Here is a 26806-nt window from a genome sequence, read left to right on the forward strand (position 1 = left end):
ATGACAGAAGATGAACCTCAAGTGGCGTCGCTGCATGAGAAGCAGTTGGCAGTTGAAAGAGCAACACCTGAAGGTGCAGAACTCGCTTCGATTGAACTTCCCCTTCACTCTATGAAAGAGAAAGAGCTCACTGACACCTCCTCAATTGAGCAGGGTAACCAAGAAACAAAGGATTTAGTAGAAGAGGCTACTGAGATCCACCTGCTTGCAGAGTCCAAAAACAAAGAAGCAAAACAACCTCTGACCGAGGAGTCAAATCTTAAGGAGGAAGACAAACCAAGCAAATCAGAATCCCCTATGAATGAAAGCAAGGAAAAGCCTGGGATGGTTGAGGGGATAAATAAGGAGGGCCTAGATGGTGGCAGTGACATTATGTTGCATAAGACGCCAGTGACTGACATTCAAAAAGGGGACCAAAGGCAAGAAACGGTTAAGTTAAGTCCAGAATCTAGCAATGGGTCGAAAGCAACATCAGATATTTCTGTAGGCCACGAGTCCAGAGCAAAAACCTACTTTGAGACATCCTCAAAAAACCACGAACAGGAGTCATCACAAACCCAGAGCTATTACGAACTCAGCACAGCAGCAGAGAAAAAGTTAAATGAGGAAACTGAAAGCATTGTGCAGAAGCTTGAGGAACAACAGGAAAAGAAAGCCAGAACTTCCTCGGGTAAGATGTCGCTAGAGCAAAGGAGCCTCTCCCTGAACATTACTGTTGAGTCTTCGGCAGGACAAACAGTGAAGGGAGAGAAGTCAAGGACTTTGGGTCCAATCAGTGGAAGCTTTGATGAATCTGAAGTTTACCCTTCAACACCATCTGTGCAGAGCCAACACCAGATTCTTCCAGCTGTCTCCATTACCCCAACTACCACTGAATCACCTGAAGATACCCCCACCAAGGCAGACACACCTTTGCCTTCTGATAAGCACAAATGTTTTGAACATTCAGGAAGCCTCTCTGAAATGTTGGACCTGGCTGGTGACCTGCCTCGGCCATCATTAGAGAGAAGGGAGCTTGACCACATGAGGCGAAAGTCTGTGCCCGCCAATGTATCAGCTCTGGTGGGGAGCTCTTTGGCCAAGCTCGCCTTGGGAGATCAAACCCCAAGAGTGGTGGAAGGGGAAAGTCAGCTAGAGGAACTGGGCTACTGTGTCTTCCATGAGTACTTAGGGCCCATGCCTTCTCCTGCTGATGTACCGAGTCCTGGAGACTCTCCGCACCAGCTTTTCCCTTCTATGGAGAGTGAAGTTGAGGAGGAGATTGGGGCCACAAAAGTTGAAGGTGTTCAAAAAGGAACTCGACAACAAGATCATAAAGGTATTATCCCTGAGAGTTCTCAAAAAATACTTTTTGAAAAGAAAGACGCACCAGTAAAGAGTACCCTGATTCTTGAAAGAGCTCTGACAAGTGGAGTAAAACCTGATCGCCTAAGAATCCCAATGACTTCTTCAAAAGACAGACTGAATGAGTTTCGTTTGGAGAGTGGCCTGCCTGGTGACCTAAAGATCCAAGCAATCCCTGAGGTAGACATTGAAAAAGACCCCTCCAGAGAGGCTTCTCCCAGCCCACCAGACAGTTCCTTTACTTTCACTCCTTTGGAAACTGGAAGCAAGGTTCCCCCAACTCCCACCACCCCCAAGTCCCCATGTGATACTCCCACTGATACCCAAGTCCTTGAAGAAAAGGCAGGGAACGATGTCCTGCCGGAGGTCAAAGCAGAGAACCATCCAGAGTCTGAGAGAATTGATAATGAACAGACAGAGTTAGACAAAGAAATACAGAAATCTGAGCAGGAGGAATTAGAAGAAAGAAGGGAGGAACCAAACACAAACATACCAGCATCATCTCAGTCTTTAGAAAAGAGTACAGAAAAAGATGACAAAAAAATTGAAAGTGAGAATGGGATACCTACACGATTAGAAAGAATAGAAAAGCAAGAGACCCCAGAAGATGTTCAGGATTTAAGCACCGGAAAGCCCTTAGATGAGAAAGATGCCCAAATCCAGTTACAGGAGGTGACTCTGGATAAGGTTGCACCAAAAATGCCACAAATATCCTCCCCAGTCATCATTATACCTCAAGCACAAGTAGAGGAAGAAGCAGATGAAGAGGATGATATTGAGATTGCCGAAGAGCCTCAAGAAGTCATTGAAGAAACTGAAGTCCCTGAGAGTCTAATTAGGGGGAGGCTGACGGTAGGCGATCAGACGGTAGAAGAATTTCCCAAGTCTGGAGCAGAAGAATGTAGTCACAGTGCGCAAAGCAGTGATAATGGGGATAGTTCACACTTACCTCTATGCTCCGACCATGACCTCCCACAGCAACTGGATGAAGGTGGCAGAGATGATGGGATAGGTGAGGATAAAGTAGAAGAACATACACAAATAAATTGGGATGAAGGGACTAAAGAGGTGGTAGAGAAAGACCCAACAGGAGAGGAGCGAGTGGAAGAAGTTGGTTCTGATGTGGTACGTGAAGAGAAACAGAAGAAAACGATGGAGGATGAGGGGGAGGAGAGGACGGGTGAACAGGAGGTGGAAGAGACCTCTGATGTTCTGCGCCAGACCAGTCAGGCAGCTAATGATGAAACCACCATGGACGTCTCTATCCTAGATACAGACAGTGGCTGGATGGACTCACAAGGTACCCAGAGCTTGTAAAATTCATAAATGAATCACTTGTAAAATAAATGTTTAAGACACATTAATGTGTATTTAACATATTTTTAATACCAAAAACTAGCTTACACCATGAAGTTTGTTTGATAGTAAATCTTAATGTGTCTTCTGTACTAAGCTAGCTCCCAGCTAGCGAGGAATGTGGAGAATTAGTTCTCTTTTAATTCCTCTCCACTGCAGATGATGACAAAAGTATCATGACTGAGCAAATTGAAGCCCTTCCTCAGGTCCAGCGTCCTACTATTACACCTGTGGTGGACAGACCCGCTAAACGGGCCCCTGGCAGAGGAAGGGGCCACCCTGGCATCACTGAGAGTAAAGTGTCCCGCAAAGTAACCAGCCACCATCCACCAAGAGAGGAGATGAAGAAGAAAAAAGGTTTCCGATTCTGTATTCACGAAGTGTTGTTTAGCTTAGAACAAATTGTTATGTACATTTTCATTTACACATTTTATTCTTTAGCAAATCCAATAATGTTACTTGTGTAACTTGTTAAGTACAGATTTGCCTCTCTGCAGTACATTTAACCGAGGTTTGCATATTGGTATAATCCTGTCTCTCCTCTTTGCTGTAGCTGTGAGGAGGGCTGACCTGAATAAGGTTTCAGCCCTCCAATGTCGTTCTCCATCTCGAAAGAGTGTAGCCAAATCAGCAGCCAGACATCCTAGGCCCGCTGTGCTTCACGGCTCTGCTAGACGCAAGGCCACAGGTGAACACTCTTCACCGGGAATCGGTGCTGTGGATAGAGAGAGTGCAACCAAGTTCTAATGTACACTCTGCAACCTTCCCTGTATTACTTTTTATTCTGGCTTTATATAAACTGAACATATTCATAAAAATAACAGAAATAAACATTGCTAACTGCGTTCCACAAAACCTGACAAATGGTAAATTCTTTATTCAACGCTATTTAACTGCAAATACGGTCAAACCTGGAACAATTTAGGGTTTGAATTGTGGCTACAAACGTACAATAACAGGTATTTCGATGACTTTGCTCTCTCTCTATTGATGGCTCCTTAAGAAATCAAGCAGGTGCAATGTAGCTGGCAAACATAATGTGTCGTGGTCTTTTTTTTATGAGCTCAACTGCTTTTGTCTGTTCTCATTTTGTCAAAAATTGAGTATTTATTCCTGCTTGGCCTCATATTCATTTTTATTTCTCACCAATGCCTCAGTGAATTGTTATTGGCATTTAATGATTGATAATAGCAACCCTGGTTTGATTCTTTTTCTGATCGTTAAATGCGACTGTAGGCTATATGTTTACTGGAAGTGGCTGCATGTTGAAGGTCGTGTGTTTGGTCAGCTTGTGTGAAAATGTAGAGTGACTAAAATGTTTTGATGTGATTCAACCTGTAGAGGGGCGTTTTGCTGATCTCTCATTTTCTCCCAATAGTGATTTTCGACGTTTACGCTTGGACAGTCTATTTGGAGTACATTTATGGGAGTTTATGTGTGCTGTGTGTAAAAACAAATTCACACTCGCAAATGTCTCCCCTTTGCATGGTTTACATTGATCATTACAGCAGGACTCTTTCTTTACAGGTATGGAAAGCCATCATCCCCTCAGTGTGGCCCACCAGTCCAGGGAAAGGACCACTGTAAGTATTATCAGCTACAACACATGCACACAATCACATGCATGCACACACTCAAAACGGCTGTGAATATCATAAGCATGATTTTTTTCCATTCATTATTAATGGGTAATTACTATATTGTGATTTTGTTATAAAAGTAGGGGTTAATGCCCGACGAGGTGACCATTTGAATGGTCACTTGCCAAATCTTTTTTTTTAAATCATTATTTTATATTTTAATGCGTTTTACAATCAAAATCTATAGTTTTTCTAAACGACAGCCTCGCTAGACATTATCCCTTACTTAAGTAAGGGATAACTATCCCTTAATTATTATCCCTTACTTACCTAAGTAAAGGATAATGTCTGGTCTGAGTGAATACTCGATTCTAATTGGCTGCAGGGTGTCCATAAAAAGGAGTTCCGTTGAAACTGACTTTACCGTTCGAAATGAATACGCTACATTAAAAGAAAACGAAAATGTGAATCTGTTATTTCCAACATTGTGTGTTTTCTTCCTATAACACACAAGCTGCAAGAAGTAAGTTACACTACTCCTCTGCACTTAATTTGTTTCACAGGGAATAACGTTATCTCACTCTGTTCGTTGCTCTGGTCTCTAACTACTTAGGCTGCGCCTGATAGCAACTTTAGCTACACATGGCTCGTGAAAATCGTTATGTTTTGGGGACAATGACGTGGCTGGATAGCTAGCTTGTCTTGTTGTTAAACATACTTTTAAATTATATTTACTGATTTCCAACTGTAAACAAGGTTATTGACTTTGAATCAACGCTTGCTGGCTTGTAGCCGAGCTAAAGGGTTCTATGAGCTGAGCTAAAGATCCTCTAATGAGCTGAGCGGACTAGCTAAGTATATCTCGTTGATGAGTCGCATCTAGGGTCCGTCCTATTTAATGGAGCAGTGAACAAAGTTAACGGATGGGAATGATTGTTCCAGGTATTAGTCTAACTCTCAGGCGTAACCAGGGAAACAGAGTTATTGTTTCGAAAAAAAAAAACTTTAGATTTCGATTGTAAAACGCATTACAATGTAAAGTAATTGTTTCAAAAAATGTTACTCGGCAATTGACCATGGTTTAGCATAAGTGGGTTAATGCCTTTCGAGGTGTCCATTGTAAGGTAACGTTTACGCGAGGCGTGAACCGTCCGACGCGCATCACTTTAGCGTATTCAATACATTTCCTCGCATCTAATACGCACATTAATTCCATTTCATGGGATGAGGATATTTCCAATGGATCTTTATTTATTATTTCTCAAATCACACAATCAGTACTATATTGTTGCAAACACCTGTCGTGTGTCGCATCAGTACATAGGCTATCACAACATAACTGTGTAATGCTTCATGGACCTTGTTGTTAGCATGACAAACTGGATATTTTCTTATTTTTTATTTTTTTATTTCTGCATGTGTGTCTTTATTTTTTCTCTCTGTGTGCACGTTCATTTTGTCTTGCATGCCTGCTTCTGTCATTGTGCCAGTCTCGACAGAGGACATCTGTGAGTATAGAAATCCAGTGAGAGTAGGCAGACACAGACACTCATGTGCAGGTTTTACTATTTTACGCTAATAATGCGCAATACAGGGGCAAAGGGCCTCTCACAAATATCTTGAACTTCATTTTTCACCGTTAACCACTCTTGCAACAAAACATGTTCTACCTCTGTCTAGTAGTCTCATTATGATTCATATCCTTTGTGTAAACATCTCCATCTATTCAAGGCAAATACGTTTGTACTGTATGCTGTAAGATTTGTCATGTTTGTAATAATATTTTATTAAATTATAAACTGAGAGCTTAAGATAGAATACTGTGAAATAACAAAGCATACAGTTCGCTTGCATGTAGTATGTCTCTCCCTTCACCTCCACTTCATCCCATCTCACTTCTTTGTTTCTCCATCTTTTTTGTCACCTCCGCCTCCTCGCTCGCACATCGCCCTGCATGCTTCTTTGCCTCTTGTCGCGGCTCCCAGAGCCCTACGCGGGCCGTTCTGTTAAAGATGGCATTTCAGCGCCGGGGATCGGATCAGCAGCCCCCCCGGCCCGGCTCTGCCTGTAGCCTTAAACGGAGCCCCTTGGTTCAGGCGGAGCTCAATGAGGCCCGCTGCTCCTCTGCGTGTTCCGGCCCATCCCCTCTGCCAAACGAATGGGCAGAGAAGGTAAAAGGAAAGGGAAAACAGGGATTGACAGCCTGATAGGTAACCAATGTCCATGCACGCTGCAGTGTGGCTGAGCCCAGGTATTGACTCCTCTGTGTGTGTGTGTGTGTGTGTGTGTGTGTGTGTGTGTGTGTGTGTGTGTGTGTGTTCATTCAGGAGAGAGCGTACCGCAGCCCAGAGAAGAGGTCGTCCCTGCCCAGGCCGGCCAAATCTCTGACACGCCACATCCCTGCTGCTGAACAAGAAGACAGCACCCCCTCCAGGCCAACCTGTAAGAATATGCACACAGATGCACAAAACAGAACCTTCCAGCTTGTTTTTGCCTCCCAAAATAACTGATCTTTTTACACAGCAGATTGCCTCTTTAATCTCTTGCATTTATACGTATGACTCCTTAACCCCTTCTTTTTAATCACTTAATTAAAATCTAACTCCTACCATCGTACACTCCCTTCCCTGCTCTTCTCTCCCCCCACCCCCTCTCCCCATTTTCCTTTATCACCTTATTTAATCTGCCCCTTTTTCCTCCTTGTCCTTTTGCCTCTCCCCTCTGAAAGCGATCCAGTCCAGGGGGGACAGCAGGTCTGGAAGAGCCCCTGGTATGGCAGGTAGACCACCTAGTAGCTCTTGTTAGACCCATCAAAACCTTGTCAACCTATATGACATCTGGTTATTAGTGTATTAAGTGTTTTTTTTATTTCAAAGAACTCCAAAATAGGGATTTACATTCTGTATAGAGGCGAGCATCGTGGGCTGACATAGCCCTCATTCATTTATCTTGTTCACACATTATACTGAAGGGTGTCTGCAGGTTTTAAAAAAGTCTTCAAATAATTCATTATTCAAGTCTCCTTACATTGCATTCCCCTCTTAATACACATCCGGGGTTGCAATATGCAAAACATGCCTGATTTGATCTAATTTCTGCCCATTTAAAGTTAAAAGAAGATAATCTTCCAATCAGAAAGAAGGTCAATTTGCAAGCTCGTTTATTTAGTCTTGCTCCCCAATTTTGTCTTAATTTGTTACAATTTCATATAGAATATTGTAATCTGTAAATTTGGCTTGGTCAAACCCGCAGTGACCTTATCAGAGCAACAGGTGGGATCCATAACAACAGGTTGCTACTTCTTGTTCTTATTCAGGATGTTGTCGACTAATATCCTATTGGCTCTGCACCAGTATCCCAGCAACAAGCCGCCAGCGTTGATTGAATTCGGTTGCCTGTGTGTGCTTTCCCAACTTCCTTGTCAAACATTCTTGTTTGACCTGGGTTGTTTGTTTTGTGTAAACTGAGCAAATTGAGTTCCAACAGGGCAGTGTTGTTTCCTTATCATCATCATCATCATCATCATCATCATCATCATGAGAACCAGATGAAGGATCATACACTCCAATCCATCTGTTGTTTTTTGTCTCTTGTTTGTCTCCGTTTTCCCACCTGTGTTTTTTCCTCTTTGTCCAACGTGTTTCTGTCTCCATTAAGGGTTTTCATTTCATTCCGTATCTCTTTTCCTAACCCAAAGATATCTCTTCTTCTCTCAAGGCACAGAGTCCGCGCGTTCCCGATCAGTCCGTAGCGGGGCCTCCACCCCCGGCTCCTGCGCCGTCACGCCTGGCACGCCCCCTAGCTACTCCTGCCGCACCCCCGGCTCTCGCACCCCCGGCAGCCACACGCCCAAGTCCTTCAGCATCCTCCAGGAGAAGAAGGTGGCGGTCATCCGAACCCCGCCCAAGTCGCCGTCCTCGGCCCAGCGGCAGCTGAAGGTTCTCAATCAGCCCCTGCCTGACCTGAAGAATGTAAAGTCCAAGATCGGGTCCACCTCCAACCTCAAGCACCAGCCGAAAGGCGGACAGGTAACAGGCCACGTTGAAACCTGACGGTCATAACGTCGTAGAATCACACTCGGGGACTTAAACGGGAAAATCGCGTAATATCACAAGAAGTCAAGGTCCAAGTTAGTTGAATCTGCACTCTGCGAGATTTTAAACAGAATCCATTTTGTCGCTTTTGTAACAGGAAATATTTACAGCACACAGACATTTCTTTTAGCAATCTATAAACAGCAGGGAGAAAGACACAGATTTACATAGATATGTATTTAACTGACATATTTTGTGATAAATGCCACACAGTTACCCGTTTCTGCCACATGGGGGCAGGAAATGACAAAGTTATATTGTACACCTTTTAAAAAAAAAAAAAAAAAAAAAAAACGTACTATTTATACTATTATAAGACAAATGATTGCATTACATTCAACTTCTAATAGTTTGAGTTTATAGTTAGGAGTAATATGTGTTATTTAGAAAATACTGTTTACACCTTGGTTTATTGTAGCTGTTCAACATATCCATACACTACTGTTTGTACGTACAAGATGCAATACAATGTGACAGATGTAAGAAATAGGAACATTAAAGGTCCCATGACATGGTGCTCTTGGATGCTTTTCTATAGGCTTTAGTGGTCCCCTAATACTGTATCTGAAGTCTCTTTCCCGAAATTCAGCCTTGGTGCAGTTTTACAGACACTAGAGCCAGTCCCGCAATGAGCTTTCCTTAGTATGTGCCATTTCTGTGTCTGTTGCTATTGGGGAGGAGAGAAGGGGGGGCAAGGTGGAGGGTGGGGGTGTGGCCTTGACCAACTGCCACTTTGCTCGTTTGAAAGCCATGATGTCTCTCTCTCTCTCATGGGTGGGCCAAATTCTCTGGGCAGGCAAAGAAGAAAGGGGAGGTAACCTTGCTCCTTATGACCTCATAAGGAGAAGATTCCAGATCGGCCCATCTGAGCTTTCATTTTCTCAAAGGCAGAGCAGGATACCCAGGGCTCGGTTTACACCTATCACCATTTCTAGCCACTGGGGGACCATAGGCAGGCTGGGGGAACTCATAAAACCTCATAAAGTGATGAAGTCATGCCATGGGACTTTTAACAGCAAAACTAAAGGGATTCATTGATCATGTATTTGACCATTAACTTTTTTTTTTTTACTTATCAGAAATTAAATTTTTCCTCTGGCTTTATCCGGCTTTAAAAATGAGTTGTTGTTGTTGTTGTTGCTGGACATTGTTTTTTATTTGATTTGTGATTCCGCTGCAAAGTGTCTATTGTCAGAATGTAGGAACATTCGTAAGAACCCTCTTCTTCTTCTCTGTCTCTCTCTCTCTCTCCGAGTTGTAGAAAGGATAAAAATATCTCTCTTCACATCTTAGCTTCCTCTTCACCCCCCCCTGCCGTCACTTCCTCTCCCTGTCTGTTTCTTTTTTGTCCTCATCTTCTCTTACCTCTCTCAAATTTTTCCTTGTTGAAGACAGACGCAAAATCAGCTTTAGCGCTCCGTCCTAGGAGCGGATTTAAAACGGCAGCTATTCTCTTAAGAGTATTCCTTCAGTTGCCTCCAAGGTGCACTCAACCTGCAGAATCATTTGCCCCGGGGCATCTGCTTTCGTTGTCGCCGTGCAGGATTCCCCCCCCACCCCCCCTCTCCGGCTCCGAGTATTAATAATTGCAAGCGTATGGAATTACTTATTGAGAAGTTGCATCAAGGGCACAGAATGAAAATATATTGCCTCGCACCACTTTTTCTTTTTCTTCGCATCTGTCACTTGCTAGATCCTAAAAAACATAAAGAGCCAGATTTCTGATTCATTTGAACAGAAGGGAATTGCGTGCTGAAAATGCAAATAAGAGGTGCAAGGTTCGAACCAATCAGGTTGAAGTTCCCTTGCATCTCCACTGAATAATGTCACCTGAAAATATTATTATTATTATTATTATTATTATTATTATTGACTCTGAAAAAATGTCTACGTGCACGCACACTCCTCTCATCTTTGTCTGTGGCGTGTAACAGATGTGTGGTCGTCTTATTGTCGTAATCACGTAACCAGGGCAACAGACAGTCTTAATGTTCCAGAGGTGAGACTTTTCATTAACCCCAGCAAGGTATGGAGGAGGGGGGCAAGTTATCTGTCCTCTTTGGGGAGAAATGTGACACAGGGGGCAGACATTTTTAATGAAGCTGGGTGACAAACTGCTTTGTGGAGCACAGTCACTGGTATCGCACTCTGAAACTTTATAATGTCAGACTAAAGACTTGATGTTGGGGGGCACAAAAGAAAAATTTCATATGTTAAAATGACACTTAATGACATATTTACAATCCTATAATGTCTTAATGTCCTTTTATTTTGACATTAAATTACCTATTTGAAAATAATAATAATAATTACATTTGCACACAATGGAAATTAGACCACAGCCTCTGTGCTTTGGAGATATTTTGCTGTGATTATGGGTGATTTGTCTCCGCTACCGTGACAAAGATTTAAATAATTAAATGCGGCTGTTGCATAATGTATAATGCAGGGCTGCCAGGAATAAGGGTAATGATATTTTCAGTATTGAATAATCCTTTGAATAGTTTTCCATAAAATGGCAGAATAGCCACACTCCCAGTCTGCTGAAGGCCAAGTTGAATGCTCGTATTGCTTGCTTTGTCTAAATGACAGACCAAAACCCCAAAATATTTAGGTTATTATTATAGAAGTTGGCAGGAGGGAATGGTAATTTTTTACACAGGCTGGACCAGTGAACTTTTGTATTTTTGCTTAAAAAAAAAATTGATCATCAAAATTGACCAATTGTTTCAGCTCTAGTATAATAGATTTTGAAATATACATATTCTTAGCCTGACTAGATTGTCATTGGGTTAAGTCAAGTCAACTTTATTTGTCAATTCTGCAATCTCCAATGTGGCCGACATGCACAAGTCTCTTCTAAGTTTTGTGCAGATTCCCCACTCGAAAGGCATTTTGATGCATCCACCCCGAAATAAAGAACTGGATTTCACTCAATGACCAAACACTTCTTTTCCTTTTTTTTCCTCCTTTTTTTTTTATTATTTCGGCATACTTCAGAAGTTCAATTTGACAGTTCCTTTGCTTCAGCTATGGAAGGCATTTGGATTTTTGGAGGTCTTAAGAAGCTTAACAGTTCAGCCTTTTTATAGCAGTAGCAGCAGCAGGTGAAAAACATTTTAAACACAAAGAAAGAAAATAGCGATTGAAAATAGGTTTTCTCTCCGACCCATGGCGCAGGTGCATTGTCATTGGTTGACCTTGCAGATGTCTGTGCTGCAACAGCTGGCGAAGGCAGTGTAGGAATGCAAAAAAAAAACAACAACCCCAAATGGATAGGAAGAACAGTGCGTGTCACAGCGTGTGTCCATGCGTGCATGTAAGAGGAAGAGCTGTCAAGAGAATCCAGGTCAGGTCAGTGTCGACCGGAGACAGAGGCTTAATGTCAGGGCTCTTGTGTGTTTTCCCTGAACCTCTTTCTCCTTTTTATTTTCTCACTCTCTCCTGTGTTCATTTTTGGCCCTTTTGAACAATGGAGTAGGCATTTTTTAATGCCTACTAATTTTACGAAACAACAGAAATGGTGCACAAGGCATTGGTTGTATTAATCCACAATTGAGCATCAGCTAAGTTTTATTTATTTATTTCTATATACAGCTGTGCTCATAAGTTTACATACCCATGTTAAAGTTGACTAAAAAGAGGAATAAAAAAGTCATCTTTTGGAAATTGATCTTAGTGCCTTAATAACAAAAATCCGACCTTTTAAGGACACCAATTTTGTTTTGTGAATGAATAATTTATTGTAAATAAATAAATGTTCTTCCTTAAAATACAGGGGCCATAATTATACATACCCCTATGTTAAATTCCCATAGAGGCAGGCAGATTTCTATTTTTAAAGGCCAGTTATTTCATGGATGGTGAAGGGTATGTCAATTAAGGCATTAAGATCAATTTCCATAAGATGATTCCTCTTTTTAGTCAACTTTAGCATGGGTATGTAAACTTATCAGCACAACTGTATATCATTTATTTATTTGCTTGTCCATTTGTTTTCACCTTGTAGGTTTAGGCTTCATGATATTAATTACCACCTCTGTTACCTTTTTGCCTTTTTAATTTAGCGTCAGTGTAAACTGTATTGAGTTTTTTGGCTCTAGGGTAAATCTGCATGTAAAGACACATGGATCACCCATCCCACAATAATCGAAATGAGGCTCATATAGGGTTTTTTTTTTCTTTCTTTTTTTTGAAATTCGATTTTGTTTTAGGTTCAAATTTTACACGAGAAGCTGGACTTCAGTCATGTTCAGTCAAAGTGCGGCTCCAAGGATAATCTGAAGCACTCGCCCAAAGGAGGCAATGTATGTACGCCTTTCTCTTTTCTTTTGTCTTCTTCTCTTTTCTCTCTTTCTCTTCTCAGCGGGGGACTGTTTTATGTGTTCATCTGTCTGCCCATCTTTCAAGCCAAAGAAGAGTTCATCCCAAATACAGTACATCCATGTTACTTATTTTAGAAAGTACAAATTGTGATATGAATTGTATGTATGTATTAAGTGCCGTCCTTTTTATCAATTTGTCTTTTATTAAACTCTTTCAAATATGCTTCAGGATGCTGAAACAACTCGAGGGACAAGTTTGAGTCTCAATGCCCCGAGTGCAGCTTCTGCTCGCTGATAAATGCCTTTTTATCCACCCTGCATAGAAACTAAACTCCCATCGACGAAAGGCTTCAGATTGTTTTCTGTAGTCTGGATTGGCTAAAATTCAAATTCCCCAGCGCCGAAGTGAGTGCCGACAGATTGATAGGTCAGGGATTTAAAATCGGGACACTTACACAGGATTATTTGGAGCACGGAAGGGACGGGGGACATTTTTAAGCCCCCCCTCCCTCTCCTCTTTGCTCTCAGTGTTTTCTGTTTGCATAAAAAAAAAAAAAGTCACCCTGTCATTCCCAGGTCATGATTCCAAGTGTTAAACTGGACTTTAGCCACGTTCAGGCTAAATGTGGCTCCCTGGACAAAATCTGCCATGCAGCAGGCGGGGGCAACGTGAGTGACTCTGCAGAACACACTTAACCTATACATTTAGGCATGTCAATAATCACAGTAAACTATAGTTTTCATCTGTATCAACGGCTGTTTTGTACCTCTGCATTTAATATATTTCATATTTGCCCTAGGCACACAGCATACAGTATCTCTGCATACACTCTTAATGTAAACACCCCTTTGCAGCATGCAGTGCTCTCTCGCTATCTTCTTTTTAACAGTGTTTGTGCTCACACTAATTCGTATCACCCACGGACAATAAAGTTTAATTGAAGCACCTGCTCCCTGTAGCGTCCCATACTGCCTGCGTCGTGTTTGTTTGATGTCTGGGCTGCTGCTGCTCCCTTTTCACCTTAACCCATCTCCAGGGAACCGACATCAGCACCTCTGGGTCTCTAGATTGACTTAATCATACTTAACTTATTCACAATACTAACTTTTCACCACAAAACACATTATGTCTGTTACTTTCTGTAGCTTCCGTTCAGGGTTTTATTTATTTTTTATTTTTTTACACTTTTATGTTAACACGTGCCATCTGCTGCTGCCCCACAGGTCCAAATCCAGACCAAGAAGATCGACTTGAGCCACATCACCGCCAAATGTGGCTCCATGTCTAACATCCGCCACAGACCAGGTATGGCAGTTTTTGTAGGGTTTCATGTACTTCCTCTACATTCTTCCTCTTGACATACAATTGATTATATACACACATTTGACATCTAACAAGGCATTCCAGTATGTTTTTCTTAAAGGAACATTGACGCTAGGTCTTTATGGAATAGAATTATTTGAAAACAAATGAAAATGTCAGCTTTTAACTAGTCTGGCATAGGCCAGACCCTCCTCCAAAGCGCACTGAAGGAGGGTCTGGCTGCTCCACATAGCATTCGGGGATGGGAGGAAAACGTGCTCTGGTTTAATGGCATTTCTTTAAACCAATCAGAATCGTCATGGGCTAAGCTCCGCACGGAGCCGCTGCAAATTAGTCGTGCGAGAGAAAACTCCGATTGGACAGATAGTCTAGCTAGCTGTCTGGATTTACCCTGCAGAGATCTGAGGAGCAGTTAACCACAATCCTGATTAATCCACCGGAGTTTAGAATTCCAACACAAAGAAAGCTGAAGAAAATGGAAAATACATGGATCCGGCGGAATTTCCTGCAGCACCGGAGCAATCCCGGAAGTGGAACGCCAAAGATATAGACTAGCTTTTATCTGACCCTTGTGTATACCCAATCTCTAATATACCATTTCATAAACAAGACTGGGTTACCCTTTACTTGAAGGTAACTACATAAGAGTGACATGACACTGTCTTGAACATGTCATAAACATTATAAACAAGTCATAAACATTTATGACATAACGCTACTTTTGTGTCATTCTGTTTTTGTTTAAGTTCAAGTTAGGGTTAGGGTTCATGTGTCATGACAGTGTCATGTGTTCATGACAGTGTCATGTCACTCTTATGCAGATACCTTCAAGTAAAGTGTTACCCAAGATTGTCTTTATCTTGCCTTGTAATGTGACATAATAATCAGTCCCTCCAGAAAAACGCGATTATGCGATCACATAATTCAATGCATAATCCGCACATTTATGCGGGGGACGCATTTTTTCAAATACGCCGCACTTTCGCCGCATGAATTGCCAATTTTCGCGCAAAATATGCGGGGCTTGCATGATTTCATAATCCCCGCATTTTCGTTGCAAAAAAGTCCCATATATCTTAGCAGAAAGTTGAAAAATGTTGAGTTTACTTCACACAAATGCAGCCATTTTCCCCTGTTGCCATGGGAACGTTATGAAGTGACGTAATTACGCGACGTGAACATCATCATCAAAAGCAGGGTGTTGGGGCAATCACTTTTTTTTCTCTTTTTCCTCAAACCGCAGCTTTTGCAAGTTCCCGCAATTTCAATCGCATAAAATTGCATAAATATCCCACAAATTCCATTGCATTTTTTAAGAAAACCGCATAATTAAGGATTTTTGCCCGCAACAATCACAAAAAAACCACCACATTTTTCTGGAAGGACTGAATGATAATATGAACAATTGGCTATTAGTGTTTGCTATGCCCTGTTTGGTTTCATGCGATGCAGGAAAGTGGAATGCACCTGGTTGCTTTAGGCATCAGTTGTGATTGTGCATATTTTTTGCCATGATGTGGAAATAGGAAAATATTCCTGACGATGATTTCGACCATACTGCCGTGCCCTGTGTGTTACTGAATCCTGCAGGCGAGTGATGCCCCGTGGGTTTGATCCTTTTCTTCTCCTTCTGTCCTGTTCCCAGGGGGGGGTAACGTGCGCATCGAGAATGTGAAGCTGGACTTTAAAGACAAGGCCCATGCCAAGGTCGGCTCCCTGGGCAACACCAGCCACACTCCTGGAGGGGGGAATGTTATGGTAAAAAAAAAAAAGAAGAAGCACACAAATGCAGCGTCCTGTCACTGCCAGTTTCTGTTAAGAAGAGAATACACCCCTGACCTTAACTCTTCTTTTATTTGTTTTTTTTTCCCTGCACCCACCAGATCGAGAGCCACAAGCTGAGCTTCCGGGAAACGGCCAAAGCTCGGGTGGATCACGGCGCTGAAATCGTCATCACCCACTCCCCCGGGGTCGGGACGGGAGGCACTTCCCCTCACCTGTCCTCCTCTGGCAGCATCAACGTGCTGGAGTCGCCCCAGCTCTCCACGCTGGCCCAGGATGTCACCGCTGCCCTGGCCAAGCAGGGCTTATGAGCAGGCTGCCACGGATTCACCTCACCCTGCAAAGTCCACACCATTCCTCCCATCAGTCTCATAAGCATCCAGTGTTCTCCCAAGGTCCTTCACTGCAACACGACCCCCCCCCTTCACACACACACACACACACAATTGACCCCACAGGTTCTACAGTCATAGTCGATTGACTGTCTTCGTCTATCAGCGCCCCTTCTAGCCCTCCGAATGGGATTTAAAAAAAAAAAAACTGAATTCTAACGTTATTCTTCATTCCCACTCCTTAAAAGGGAGTCACACCCAGTCACTCTTTATTTGTTTCTCGTTCATTTTTCAATCACTCGTTACGGACTCGTTTTGTTTAGTCTTAGATGACGGCTAAAGGTTTGAGTGGATGTGCTTGTCTAAGAAAGCATTGACGGTTTTTACATTTGTACAGTGATTTCAAAGCGTAAAAAAAAAGCATCACATTCCACTTGTTTGGGGATAAATGGTAAGGTGAACTCATGCATAATGTTCATTCAGAATTTACGTGGTTCTGAATGCAAGAAATAGCTACTAGATACTAGACGCTAGTCTCAAAGATCAACTGTGTGAGAGACTTAATTTACAGCAAGATGGCTTGTAACTGTACCTGCAAAAGAATGGCTGATAAACATGTCTGCTTACAACGTGACATGATTCATTTTCGTTTGTTGGTTTTAATCGTATGATTTCCTGATATGTGCTGAATTGTTTGGCAAATTGTTTGCTCGTTAGGTTTTCTTTTTTTTTTATATATATATATATATATATGTCACTGTAGTGAAAGTTGTTCCAGTTTTGTATGTTCCCTGTGGCCGCACTGGCTTATTAGCACTTAAATGTGGATAACCACTGCAGTTATGTTGAATTAAGCGCTAAAAGGCTAGCTTTCCAATAGATTTTTCCCTTCTTTTTTTTTCACAAACCAATGGGCTGCTCTTTTTATTTGGTTTTACATTAGCTCTGTGGTTGTATTAGACTACAACTATGCTTTTATGCTGGCATGGCAAATACATGATGAATAAATTAGATCTATTTGGAGCAATCTTTAAACTTTTCAGTGTGACTATAAATGGCCAGGATGCATTCTAGTGTCTATACTTCATGGTCAGATCTTCAGATCCCTAAACGGCCTCTCGTGCACAGAGACTGGGTTTTACAGTGTATTTGAATGGGCAAAGTTTGTTTCAAAAAGTGGAAAGCATGAAGCTTTATATGAAAACATTCCATCAAAAGAGCAGCTACTTGGCCCTTTTGTGCGATTGAACCAGTAACTTTACAGGAAACGAGAGCAGAAACGAAGAAGAAATGGAAAGAATGGGAGTAACCCTCAACTTGCAGTTTTTGGGATTCATTTAAAATAAAAGGATAAAAAGAACATAACTGTTTTAGCACATTCTCTGCTAACCATTGTGAAACTCTCTCTGCCCCCCCTTTCCCCCCTTCCCAGATGTCAGTTACCCCTCCAGTGTTTTTCTGTGCTTCCTATATTCCTGCCTCCCTCCTCCCCAGCCCCTCTTTGCCTGTATTGGTGTATTTAAAAGACCATGTAGATGTGTGCACACTTTCCGATGTTTGAGATGTACTGATGACAAATGCTCCTACAGGATGATGACAACAGAAATAAAGAACATAAAACGGATTCAATCTAGTTTCTTGTGTCAATTCTTAAAAAAAAAGAAACAATTGGGATCAGTTTATCTGAAGCATGCTTTAGTTGTTGTTGTTGCCAGTATAGAGAAACACAAATATGTTGCAGTGCAGGTAGGTAAACCTGTTAAATCTAAAACTAAATTATGTGTTTAGATTTATCTTACCACTTGTATTGTGAAAAACATGTTTTTGTGTACATGAAGGCAAGTGTTAGAGCGTGAACACATTTTGATTTAATTTATTAATGTAATATAAATATTTTCTGCATTTGCATAGGGGGACCTGGGGACACAGCGAGTCTGCTGCGGTGTGGTGGCCCTGCATACCGGTAAAGACTAGAGCGACTGTATGTCATGAATTTTTGTGTGTCAAAAAGTGATAAAAAATACATAGTATAATATGTCGAAAACACTGATTAAAAAGTCATAGCGTAGTATGTCTAAAAAGTGATAAAAAAGGCCATAATATAGTATGTCTAAAAAGTGATAAAAAAGGCCATAATATAGTATGTCTAAAAAGTGATAAAGGCCATAATATAGTATGTCTAAAAAGTGATAAAGGCCATAATATAGTATGTCTAAAAAGTGATAAAAAAGGCCATAGTATGTCTAAAAAGTGATAAAAAAAGACATAGTATAGTATGTCTAAAAAGTGATAAAAAAGGCCATCATATAGTATGTCTAAAAAGTGATAAAAAAAGTCATAGTATAGTACGTCAAAAAAAAGTGATAAATACATACAAAAAAAAGTGATAAATACATACAAAAAGTCATAGTATAGTACGTCAAAAAAAAGTGATAAATACATACATATAAATGTGTGCAGTGTATTAGCAGTTACCTTATAAGAGTAGAATAAATATGGCTATGTAATATGAACAATGTATGAACAACATGTACAGATATGTGCAATGTAGCAGCAGTAACATAATAATAGTAGTAAAAAATAATATAGATAAATGCAGTGTATTAAGTGTGGTTACATAGTTAAACTGAATTCCATAAAAGTGGATGTACATTTTTTGGGTGTAAAACCTTTAAATAAATTACCCTGCGTTTTCTCAAACCACAACCAGCTTCTATGTGTTTTATTTCTATGAATTTCGTTTCATTTTATTATTTGTGTTGACTATCTTGGAAATGTCCAAATTTTTCCCACCCTGAGTAATAGCTCACCAGGATAAGTAGCTGCCATGGCAATCTCAGGTTGCAGGGTCAAATCCCACCTCTCACATTGGGAGTTTTTCATTTTCTTTCCTCAATAATGTGAACAATAAATACAACCTTCAATTACTACATTTAGAGCTTCACAAATAGCTCAGAGTAATAAATGCCTCATGATCTGTTCAGAAGGTTGTGGGTTTGATTATTTTGAGGTGCACTAAATATTAAGGTCAGTAATGTTAACATTAAGTACAAAGTCAAACCAGAGAGGTTCGGGCTTTAGCATGTGGAGGAAGTAATCAACAAATTAACCAATCAATTAATACATGAACCAACCAATTAACAGTTCAATTAACAGATCAATCAAGCAATTAATCAATCAAGCAATTGTATTTATCACATGAAATCAATTAGTCTACAATGACTAAAACTGAAAGGGAAAAGTAAAATACTGGAAATAGTAGTACAGTAGTTCCATCACGCAAATACTGGAAATAGTATACTACTATTTCCAGTATTTGCGTGATGGAACGCTGGTTAGAAGACCACTAATGGTCATGAGTTCAATACTCATTAAGAGGTTTAGGGCCCTATTTTTACGATCTGAAACGCAAGTATGAAACGCAAAACGCAAGTAACTTTGTGGGCGGATCTCGGCCGCTGTTGCTATTATACCGGCGGGATAAATGACTCTTGCGCCCGACGCAAATCTAAAATGGGCTGGTCTGAAGTAGCTAGGTGTGGTTTGGGCGGAACGTGCAATAAACCAATCAATCAGAGCGTTATCTCACATTCCCTTTAAGAGCAGGCGCGCATGTTCCATTGCGGATTGCTGTCCGGGACGCGTCAAAGTAATAAATGCCCGTCTTGGCCGGGTGGCGATGTTGCTGCCGCCTCTCGGGCGCATCTCCACAGTATGGAGAGGATTGCTGCAGCCATTGAGCGTGGGCCTCCAAACGCACCACCTGCACCTGTTGTGCCCCTTCCTCTTCCCCCCACACCATCTCCGTCCACCCGCTCCATCAGGAGCACATCGCGCATTACTCCCGGACCAGATCCCGCCGTAGTTCAACATCACGTCTCTTAAGTTCTCTAATAATATATGATTCATGGAAATGTTGTGTAAATCACAACAAGCCACAAAGAATGCTGCGACTTTTTGAGGACTGTACTGTAAAGTGCCTCCTGACCTATCCAAACACCTGAAGCGCATTTTCAGTAATATTTTTCCTTTGTAATTATGTATGGTTTGCAAAAATGGGAACTGCTGCGTCCGTTAAGATGAGAGAAGTGTATGCGCGTTGTGCACACGCTACGTTATGGCCAAGCATGCGCCCCTAAAATAGCATCTGAATAACGCGCTACTGACTTTAGACTAGCGCCACTGACTTTAGACCAGGTTTTTCCTGGTCAGTGGCGGAATTGTTTTCTGAAACTGCAAAATAGCACCATGTATCGTTTGCGCCGGAACACGCCTCCTCTTTTCGCTGAACCGCCCCCGGGAGCGCAAATACATTCCCTTATTTACCGACGTGCGTCTGTGGAGGGAAAAGTCCGCTGTGCGTCGGGTGCAAAAAAAGGAATGATACATGCGTCGGTGTACAAAGGCAATTGCGCTGGGTGCAAGATAGGGCCCTCAGTGTCCTGCATTTCACAGAAAATGTCTTTCTTGCCTAAACCCAACAGTCCCGTTCGTCTTGACTGTGCGCTGCAACTGATGGAGGAGGTGGTAGAGTTGAACATGAATCAGCCCTTCACCCAGAAATCTGGTGTTCACGTCCAACGTGCCCCGGTTAAGTAGGTGGGTGTGGAGGGTGTGAAAGGAAAGTACCCACTAACCCCCGTGCCGTGGACCTCTAACTAACTGAAGGAAAACTTTCTATGACACAAACTAATGTGATGCATCCTTATTTTCACTCAAACAATAAGTAGAAACCCCAATTTAAAACAAATGTTCAACATTTCTGACTAGTAATTATTCTTTGGGACAAAGATGAAGCCAGAGTACAGTCTTTCGATGGTGGTGTAGAGGCAATGTTATTGGTACAGGAAGGTAAAGGTTCTTGGTTTGAATCCAGCTATGGACAATTTTTTTTTAGTTTTCTTATAAACTGAAGGAAAACTTTCTTTGGCACGCACTTGTGTAATGTGGCATTATTACCACTCAAACAATAAGTAGAAACCCCAATTTAAACCACATAGTCAACATTTCTGACTAGTGCCATGTTGTACTTTGGGACAGAGATGAGTGCTCATGGCAGTCATTCAATGGTAGTGTAGAGGTATAGTGGTTGACATGTGCTTACAAAGGTTGTTGGTTTGAATCCAGTTATGAATGCCTTTCTTTATTTATAAACTGGAGAAAAACTTTCTTTGGCACACCGTTGTGTAATGTGTCTTTATTTTCACTCAAACAATAAGTAGAACCCCAATTTAAACCAAATATTCAACATTTCTGACTAGTGATTGTTCTTTGGGATAAAAATGGACTTCAACTGCAGCGTTTCGATGGTGGTGTAGAGGCAATGTTTTTGGTACATAATTGCAAGGGTTCTTGGTTTGAATCCCAAACTATGAACAATGTTTTTTTTAGTTTTCTGATAAACTGAAGGAAAACTTTCTTTGGCACGCACTTGTGTAATGTGGCATTATTATCACTCAAACAATAAGTAGAAAACACGATTTAAACCAAAATATTCAACATTTCTGACTAGTGTCTTGTCGTACTTTGCGATAAAGATGAGCACTCGTTGCAGTTATTCAATGGTGGTGTAGAGGTATAGTTATTGTTCTATGATTATGAGGTTGTTGGTTTGAATCCAGTTATAAACTTTTTTTTTATAAACTGGAGAAAAACTTTCTTTGGCACACAGTTGTTTAATGTGGCATTATTTACATTAATTCACATTCAAACAATAAGTAGAAAACCCAATTTAAATCAAATATTCAACATTTCTAAATAGTGATTATTCTTTGGGACAAAAATGAACCTCAACTGCAGTGTTTTGATGGTGGTGTGGTGGTTATGTTATTGGTACATGGTCACAAAGGTTGATGGTTTGAATCCTGCTGTGGGCAATTTTTTCAGTTTGTCCTCTTGAATGTTTACTGCTGCATTCATAACAACAAAGTAAAGTTGAAAAGGGGTATCTGAACTGTGGTGTAGTGGTATTGTCAGTGTCATGCTATTCCAAAGGTTCCTGGTTTGAATCCCACCATGATCTGCTTTTTGAAATCTGTCCTCTTGTACACCTACTGCTGCATTCATAACAACAAACTAAAGCTCTATGGACATGTCTACTGTGGCATAGTGGCATTGTCAATGGTATGCCACTCCAAAGGTCGCTGGTTTGAATCCAGCTATGACCACTACTTTTAAATATGTCCTCTTGAACACCTACTGCTGCATTCATGTGAACAAACTGAACCTGTTGTGTTATTGTCACTGTGGTGTAGTGGATATGTCAGTGATGTGTTGTGCTGTGGGTTGTTGGTTCAAATCCAGCAAGGAACATCTATTTTTCAGTTTGTCCTTATGAATGCTTACTACTGCATCATCAAAGAGGACATAACTCAGTTATCACATGTGCGAAAGATGGTGCAGCGGAAAGGCGAGGGCCTTGGAACGGCAAAGTTGCGAGTTCAAGACTGAACTGGGTCTCCGAGGAAGGACTCAGAATCAAACGAGATTCAAATGGGTGAAAGATGGTGGAAAGTGAGCTAAGTCAGAGGAGAGAGAGACACAAATGAGATTCCCATAAGTAAAAATCCCGAAAGATGGTGTAAAATGAGTTGAACGGGTGGGTGAAAGATGGTGGAAAGTGAGCTAAGTCAGAGGAGAGAGAGACACAAATGAGATTCCCATAAGTAAAAATCCCGAAAGATGGTGTAAAATGAGTTGAACGAGATTCCCAATAAACAAACGAGATTCCCAAAAGTAGGAGAAGTGTGGCGGGGAGAGAGATGGAGACAGGGAAAGTGTGGCCGAGACGGAGACAGGGAAAGTGAGACAGAGACAGAGGAGCAAGGAAAAAAAAAAATCTTTTCTTTTTTTCCTTTTTTGGGCAAAAAATGACCTTTTTTTTTAAATTTTCAGTCTCAGCCTTGAGCAGGACTGGAACTACCAACCTCCTTACATCAAGCCCATTTCTTTACCACTACACCATCTCTCTCACAACAAGATAATGGCTTAACATCTATTTGACATCGAGGCAGCAGGACAAGCAAAAAAAAAAAAAAAAAAAATAAGTAAAAAAATCTGAACTAATAATTAAAAAATAGAGAATAATTATTTGTAATTACCCAGACATTATTTTAAAATGATGTCCACATTTCATAGCCAAACAACATGCTTTATGGAGACTACTTCATGTTGTTCGGCTCAAATCACAGAAAACAGCAGAAAATGAGAAAAGAGTTCAGATTATCTGTAAAACTGCAATTATCCCTGCAATTCTTCCTAATTTCCATCCAGCAAATGAGCTGAACAAAGATCTGCCGGTTGGAGATGAGCGTACTACAGATAATCTCAACCAGGGTTAAGTATCAGAGGCGGGGGTACTCACTGGTAAAGACGGATCAACTGAGGATGAGGGCTGACTGGGTCCAGGGGTCCGTAGATCATGTGCACTGAAAGACAAGGAGGGATAAGAGAGAGTCATATAGAGGAAAAGAGAAGTCTTTAAGGAGGGTGGCTTGATTTAAAATTGGAGGATACTAGTAAATAGAAGTTGTGGATATGAGGTCTAGAGTTAAATAAAAAAATGTTAACTGGTGAACCGACCAGTTTTTGATTTAAGCACTTATATCTTGCAGGATGCCTCATTATTTCCTTCTGAAGAACCAGCTCAGAAACCATGGCTAAGTGGGCATTCACACAGCTTGCATCGGCCGTCAGACAGCACAGATCCGCAGGTCTTTCCATTCATTTTGAATTGCCGCAGGGGGAACGTGCAAAAAACAAAAACGCAGCATGCTGCGGCTAAAAGTTGATACTGAATCAAGTTTTGGAGAAACGCAACCCCGTCACGCTGCGGTGGCCAATCGTGTAACCGGCAATCAGACTTGTCAGTCGGTTTGGAGGCGGCGCGAGGGTCCCGTACAGGAAACAGGAAACTGTACTGCTTCTATCGCTGCCACAAGAAAGTTTTAAAACATGAAGCACAAGCACTGAACTGCTCAGGAGTTTGTGTAACAGCTAAATGTTTGCCAAACAACAAAGCGCAGTCGATCTGTCCCACTCTTCCTGTCTCTCTTTCTCCGTGACACGAAGCTGGAAACGTCAAGATCAATAAACGATCTGACGGAAAACACTAATGGAAATACTACTGAAATATAAAGTCCACTTGTTAAAAGAACACAACAGGACATCACGCAAATGGGCCGTTTTAGTGACGCTCCCGCCCTGCAGCAAATCAGAAAACTAGAGTCCTTCAGAAAACTTTTGGAGGCAAAACAGAAATGTCTCGGTGAGAACTCTGACAGCCAAACAGCTACACCAAATTCCGCCTTTTAAAGTCTTCATTACATGATTCCACATGAGCTGAAGAGTAGGATGAAGAAAACAAAGGTGACTCACCGTCTGCAGCAAACGTGGGTAATGGGTTTCTGGGAATAATCCTGTTGGAAATAAAAGAGTCAGCACTGACCGTGACTTTGGGATGAATTTACAATGATATAAAAGCAGAAAATTCTCACAATTTAGAAGGTCTTGTTATGAAAGATGTATCCTTTTTCTACCTCACGGATTACAGAATGTGAAATCCCTGCTGTTGGTGCTGAAAACTGGCTATCTACAACATGACCAAAGACAACAGTACCTCCATTGGAAAGACACAGGCTGTCAATGATGAGGTGTCCTGGGCGGTTTTGGTCAGTCCTGGTTTGGGTGCATGATGAGTCAAAAAAAATAAATAAATAACAACAGAGAGGGAAGGGCGGTCAGCGATTCATAACTTTACTCTGTTTTTGACAATTTACATAAATACACTGGCACATGCACATACCTGAAGAGCAGCTCCAGGGCCACAGTGTCTCCATAGTCATGGGACACCAGAGTCACTCGCTGGTTGCTCAGACCCAAGTGAGCCACCAGGGCCCCCTACCACACTGGCCTGCTTGAAGATGAGAGTACCTGTGGGGTCCCTGGGATGGTCAGGCACAGGAGAAAATCAGTTACGGGTAAGTACAGTAACAGAGCACCAAGCAGGAAACCTCATGATTTACTAAATAAAGCTGTAAACTAAAAAACACTTCAACTGACACCAGATTTTACTCACTGGCTTATCGCTGAAGCCAAAGCCCAGGAAGTCCAGTGCAATGACTCGATGGAAGCGCTGAGTGAGTGGCTCCCAGATCTGTAGATCTGGTCTCTGGCTTGTTCACATAAAGGCCCTACATTTTTCCAGTGGTGTTTAGGGGCGTTGAATTAGCTACCGAGTGTGTGCAGTGGATACCTAGGAGCAGAACGACGACATCGGAGCTTCCCAAAGCCCCATAGGAATCTGGTTTAAGGAGAAAAGAGAAACGCATGTATGAATAGGCACAGAGGCAGATATGTTAGGCACAGAGGCAGATACGTTCACAACACAAAGAAGGCACAGTGACATTTTTTGCATGTTTTATTCCAGGTGTGACTGCTGGCATTAATGATGACGTGTGACGATGTGCAGTGACAGAAAAAAAAACAAAGATTATGTGTGATTTATGCCTCAAAAAAGTCACATTTGAAGCTAAGATGACTCGAAAATTAATCAACTACTTAAGTGACTATATATATATATATATATATATATACACAGTATCTCACAAAAGTGAGTACACCCCTCGCATTTTAGTAAATATTTCATGTTAAATTCCCATAGAGGCAGGCAGATTTTTATTTTTAAAGGCCAGTTATTTCATGGATCCAGGATACTATGCATCCTGATAAAGTTCCCTTGGCCTTTGGAATTAAAATAGCCCCCCATCATCACATAACCTTCACCATACCTAGAGATTGGCATGGGGTACTTTCCATAAAATCATCTTTCAATGCAAATCAAACCAGCTATTAGGCTAACAGACATACAATTAAAATCTAAAATTAAAATCTGCCTGCCTCTATGGGAATTTAACATAGGGGTGTACTGACTTTTGTTGCCAGCGGTTTAGACATTAATGACTGTATATATATATATATATATATATATATATATATATATATATATATATATATATATATATATATACATACATACATATATACTGTATATAGTGTCAGTGAATTGATAAGTATTTGACATACACACACTAAGCAAAAAAAGAAACGTCCTCTCACTTTCAACTGCATTTATTTTCAGCCAACTTAACATGCGTAAAACTTTGTATCAACATAACAAACTAAGAACTAAACTGAACAACGTTTCACAGACCTGTGACTAACAGAAATGGAAAAATGTGTCCCTGAACAAAGGATGGTCCAAATCAAAAGTCACAGTCAGTATCTGGTGTGGCCACCAGCTGCATTAAGTACTGCAGCGCATCTCCTCCTCATGGACTGCACCAGGTTTGCCAGTTCTTGCTGTGAGATGTTACCCCACTCTTCCAGCAAGGCACCTGGAAGTTCCCGGACATTTCTGGGGGGGGCCATGGTTCTCGCCCTTACCCTCTACGATCCAACAGGTCCCAGACATGCTCAATGGGACTGAGATCCGGGCTCTTCGCTGGCCACGGCAGAACACTAACATTCCTGTCTTGCAGGAAATCGCGCACAGGAGCGGCATGGCTGATGGCATTATCATGCTGGAGGGTCGGGTCAGGAAGAGCCTGCAGGAGGGAGGAGGATGTCTTCCCTGGAATGTTCAGCAACTTTTGATTTGGACCATCCTTTG

At 41.5% G+C, this 26806-nt stretch overlaps 2 protein-coding genes across 2 annotated transcripts; one reads left to right on the forward strand and one right to left on the reverse strand.

The window, feature by feature from the left end:
- On the forward strand, window positions 1–17761 carry LOC114550659 (microtubule-associated protein 2). Its single transcript, XM_028571419.1, has 11 exons — window positions 1–2644; window positions 2860–3057; window positions 3254–3388; window positions 4228–4283; window positions 6608–6722; window positions 7998–8308; window positions 12589–12681; window positions 13276–13368; window positions 13924–14005; window positions 15669–15781; window positions 15907–17761. The coding sequence occupies exons 1-11, from the start codon at window positions 1–3 to the stop codon at window positions 16114–16116; spliced, it is 4050 nt and encodes a 1349-aa protein (XP_028427220.1). The 3' UTR covers window positions 16117–17761.
- LOC114550660 (mesoderm-specific transcript homolog protein-like) lies at window positions 15359–26565 on the reverse strand. Its single transcript, XM_028571420.1, is given in 9 exon segments — window positions 15359–16142; window positions 23501–23564; window positions 24514–24554; window positions 24755–24813; window positions 24941–25035; window positions 25037–25060; window positions 25062–25079; window positions 25214–25306; window positions 26449–26565. Coding segments are annotated over 8 exon segments (456 nt in total). The 3' UTR covers window positions 15359–16142; window positions 23501–23555.
- Between the last annotated feature and the right edge of the window lie 241 nt (window positions 26566–26806).

Source organism: Perca flavescens, chromosome 24 (genome assembly GCF_004354835.1).
Source record: "Perca flavescens isolate YP-PL-M2 chromosome 24, PFLA_1.0, whole genome shotgun sequence".
In the NCBI taxonomy this organism is placed as follows: Eukaryota; Metazoa; Chordata; class Actinopteri; order Perciformes; family Percidae; genus Perca; species Perca flavescens.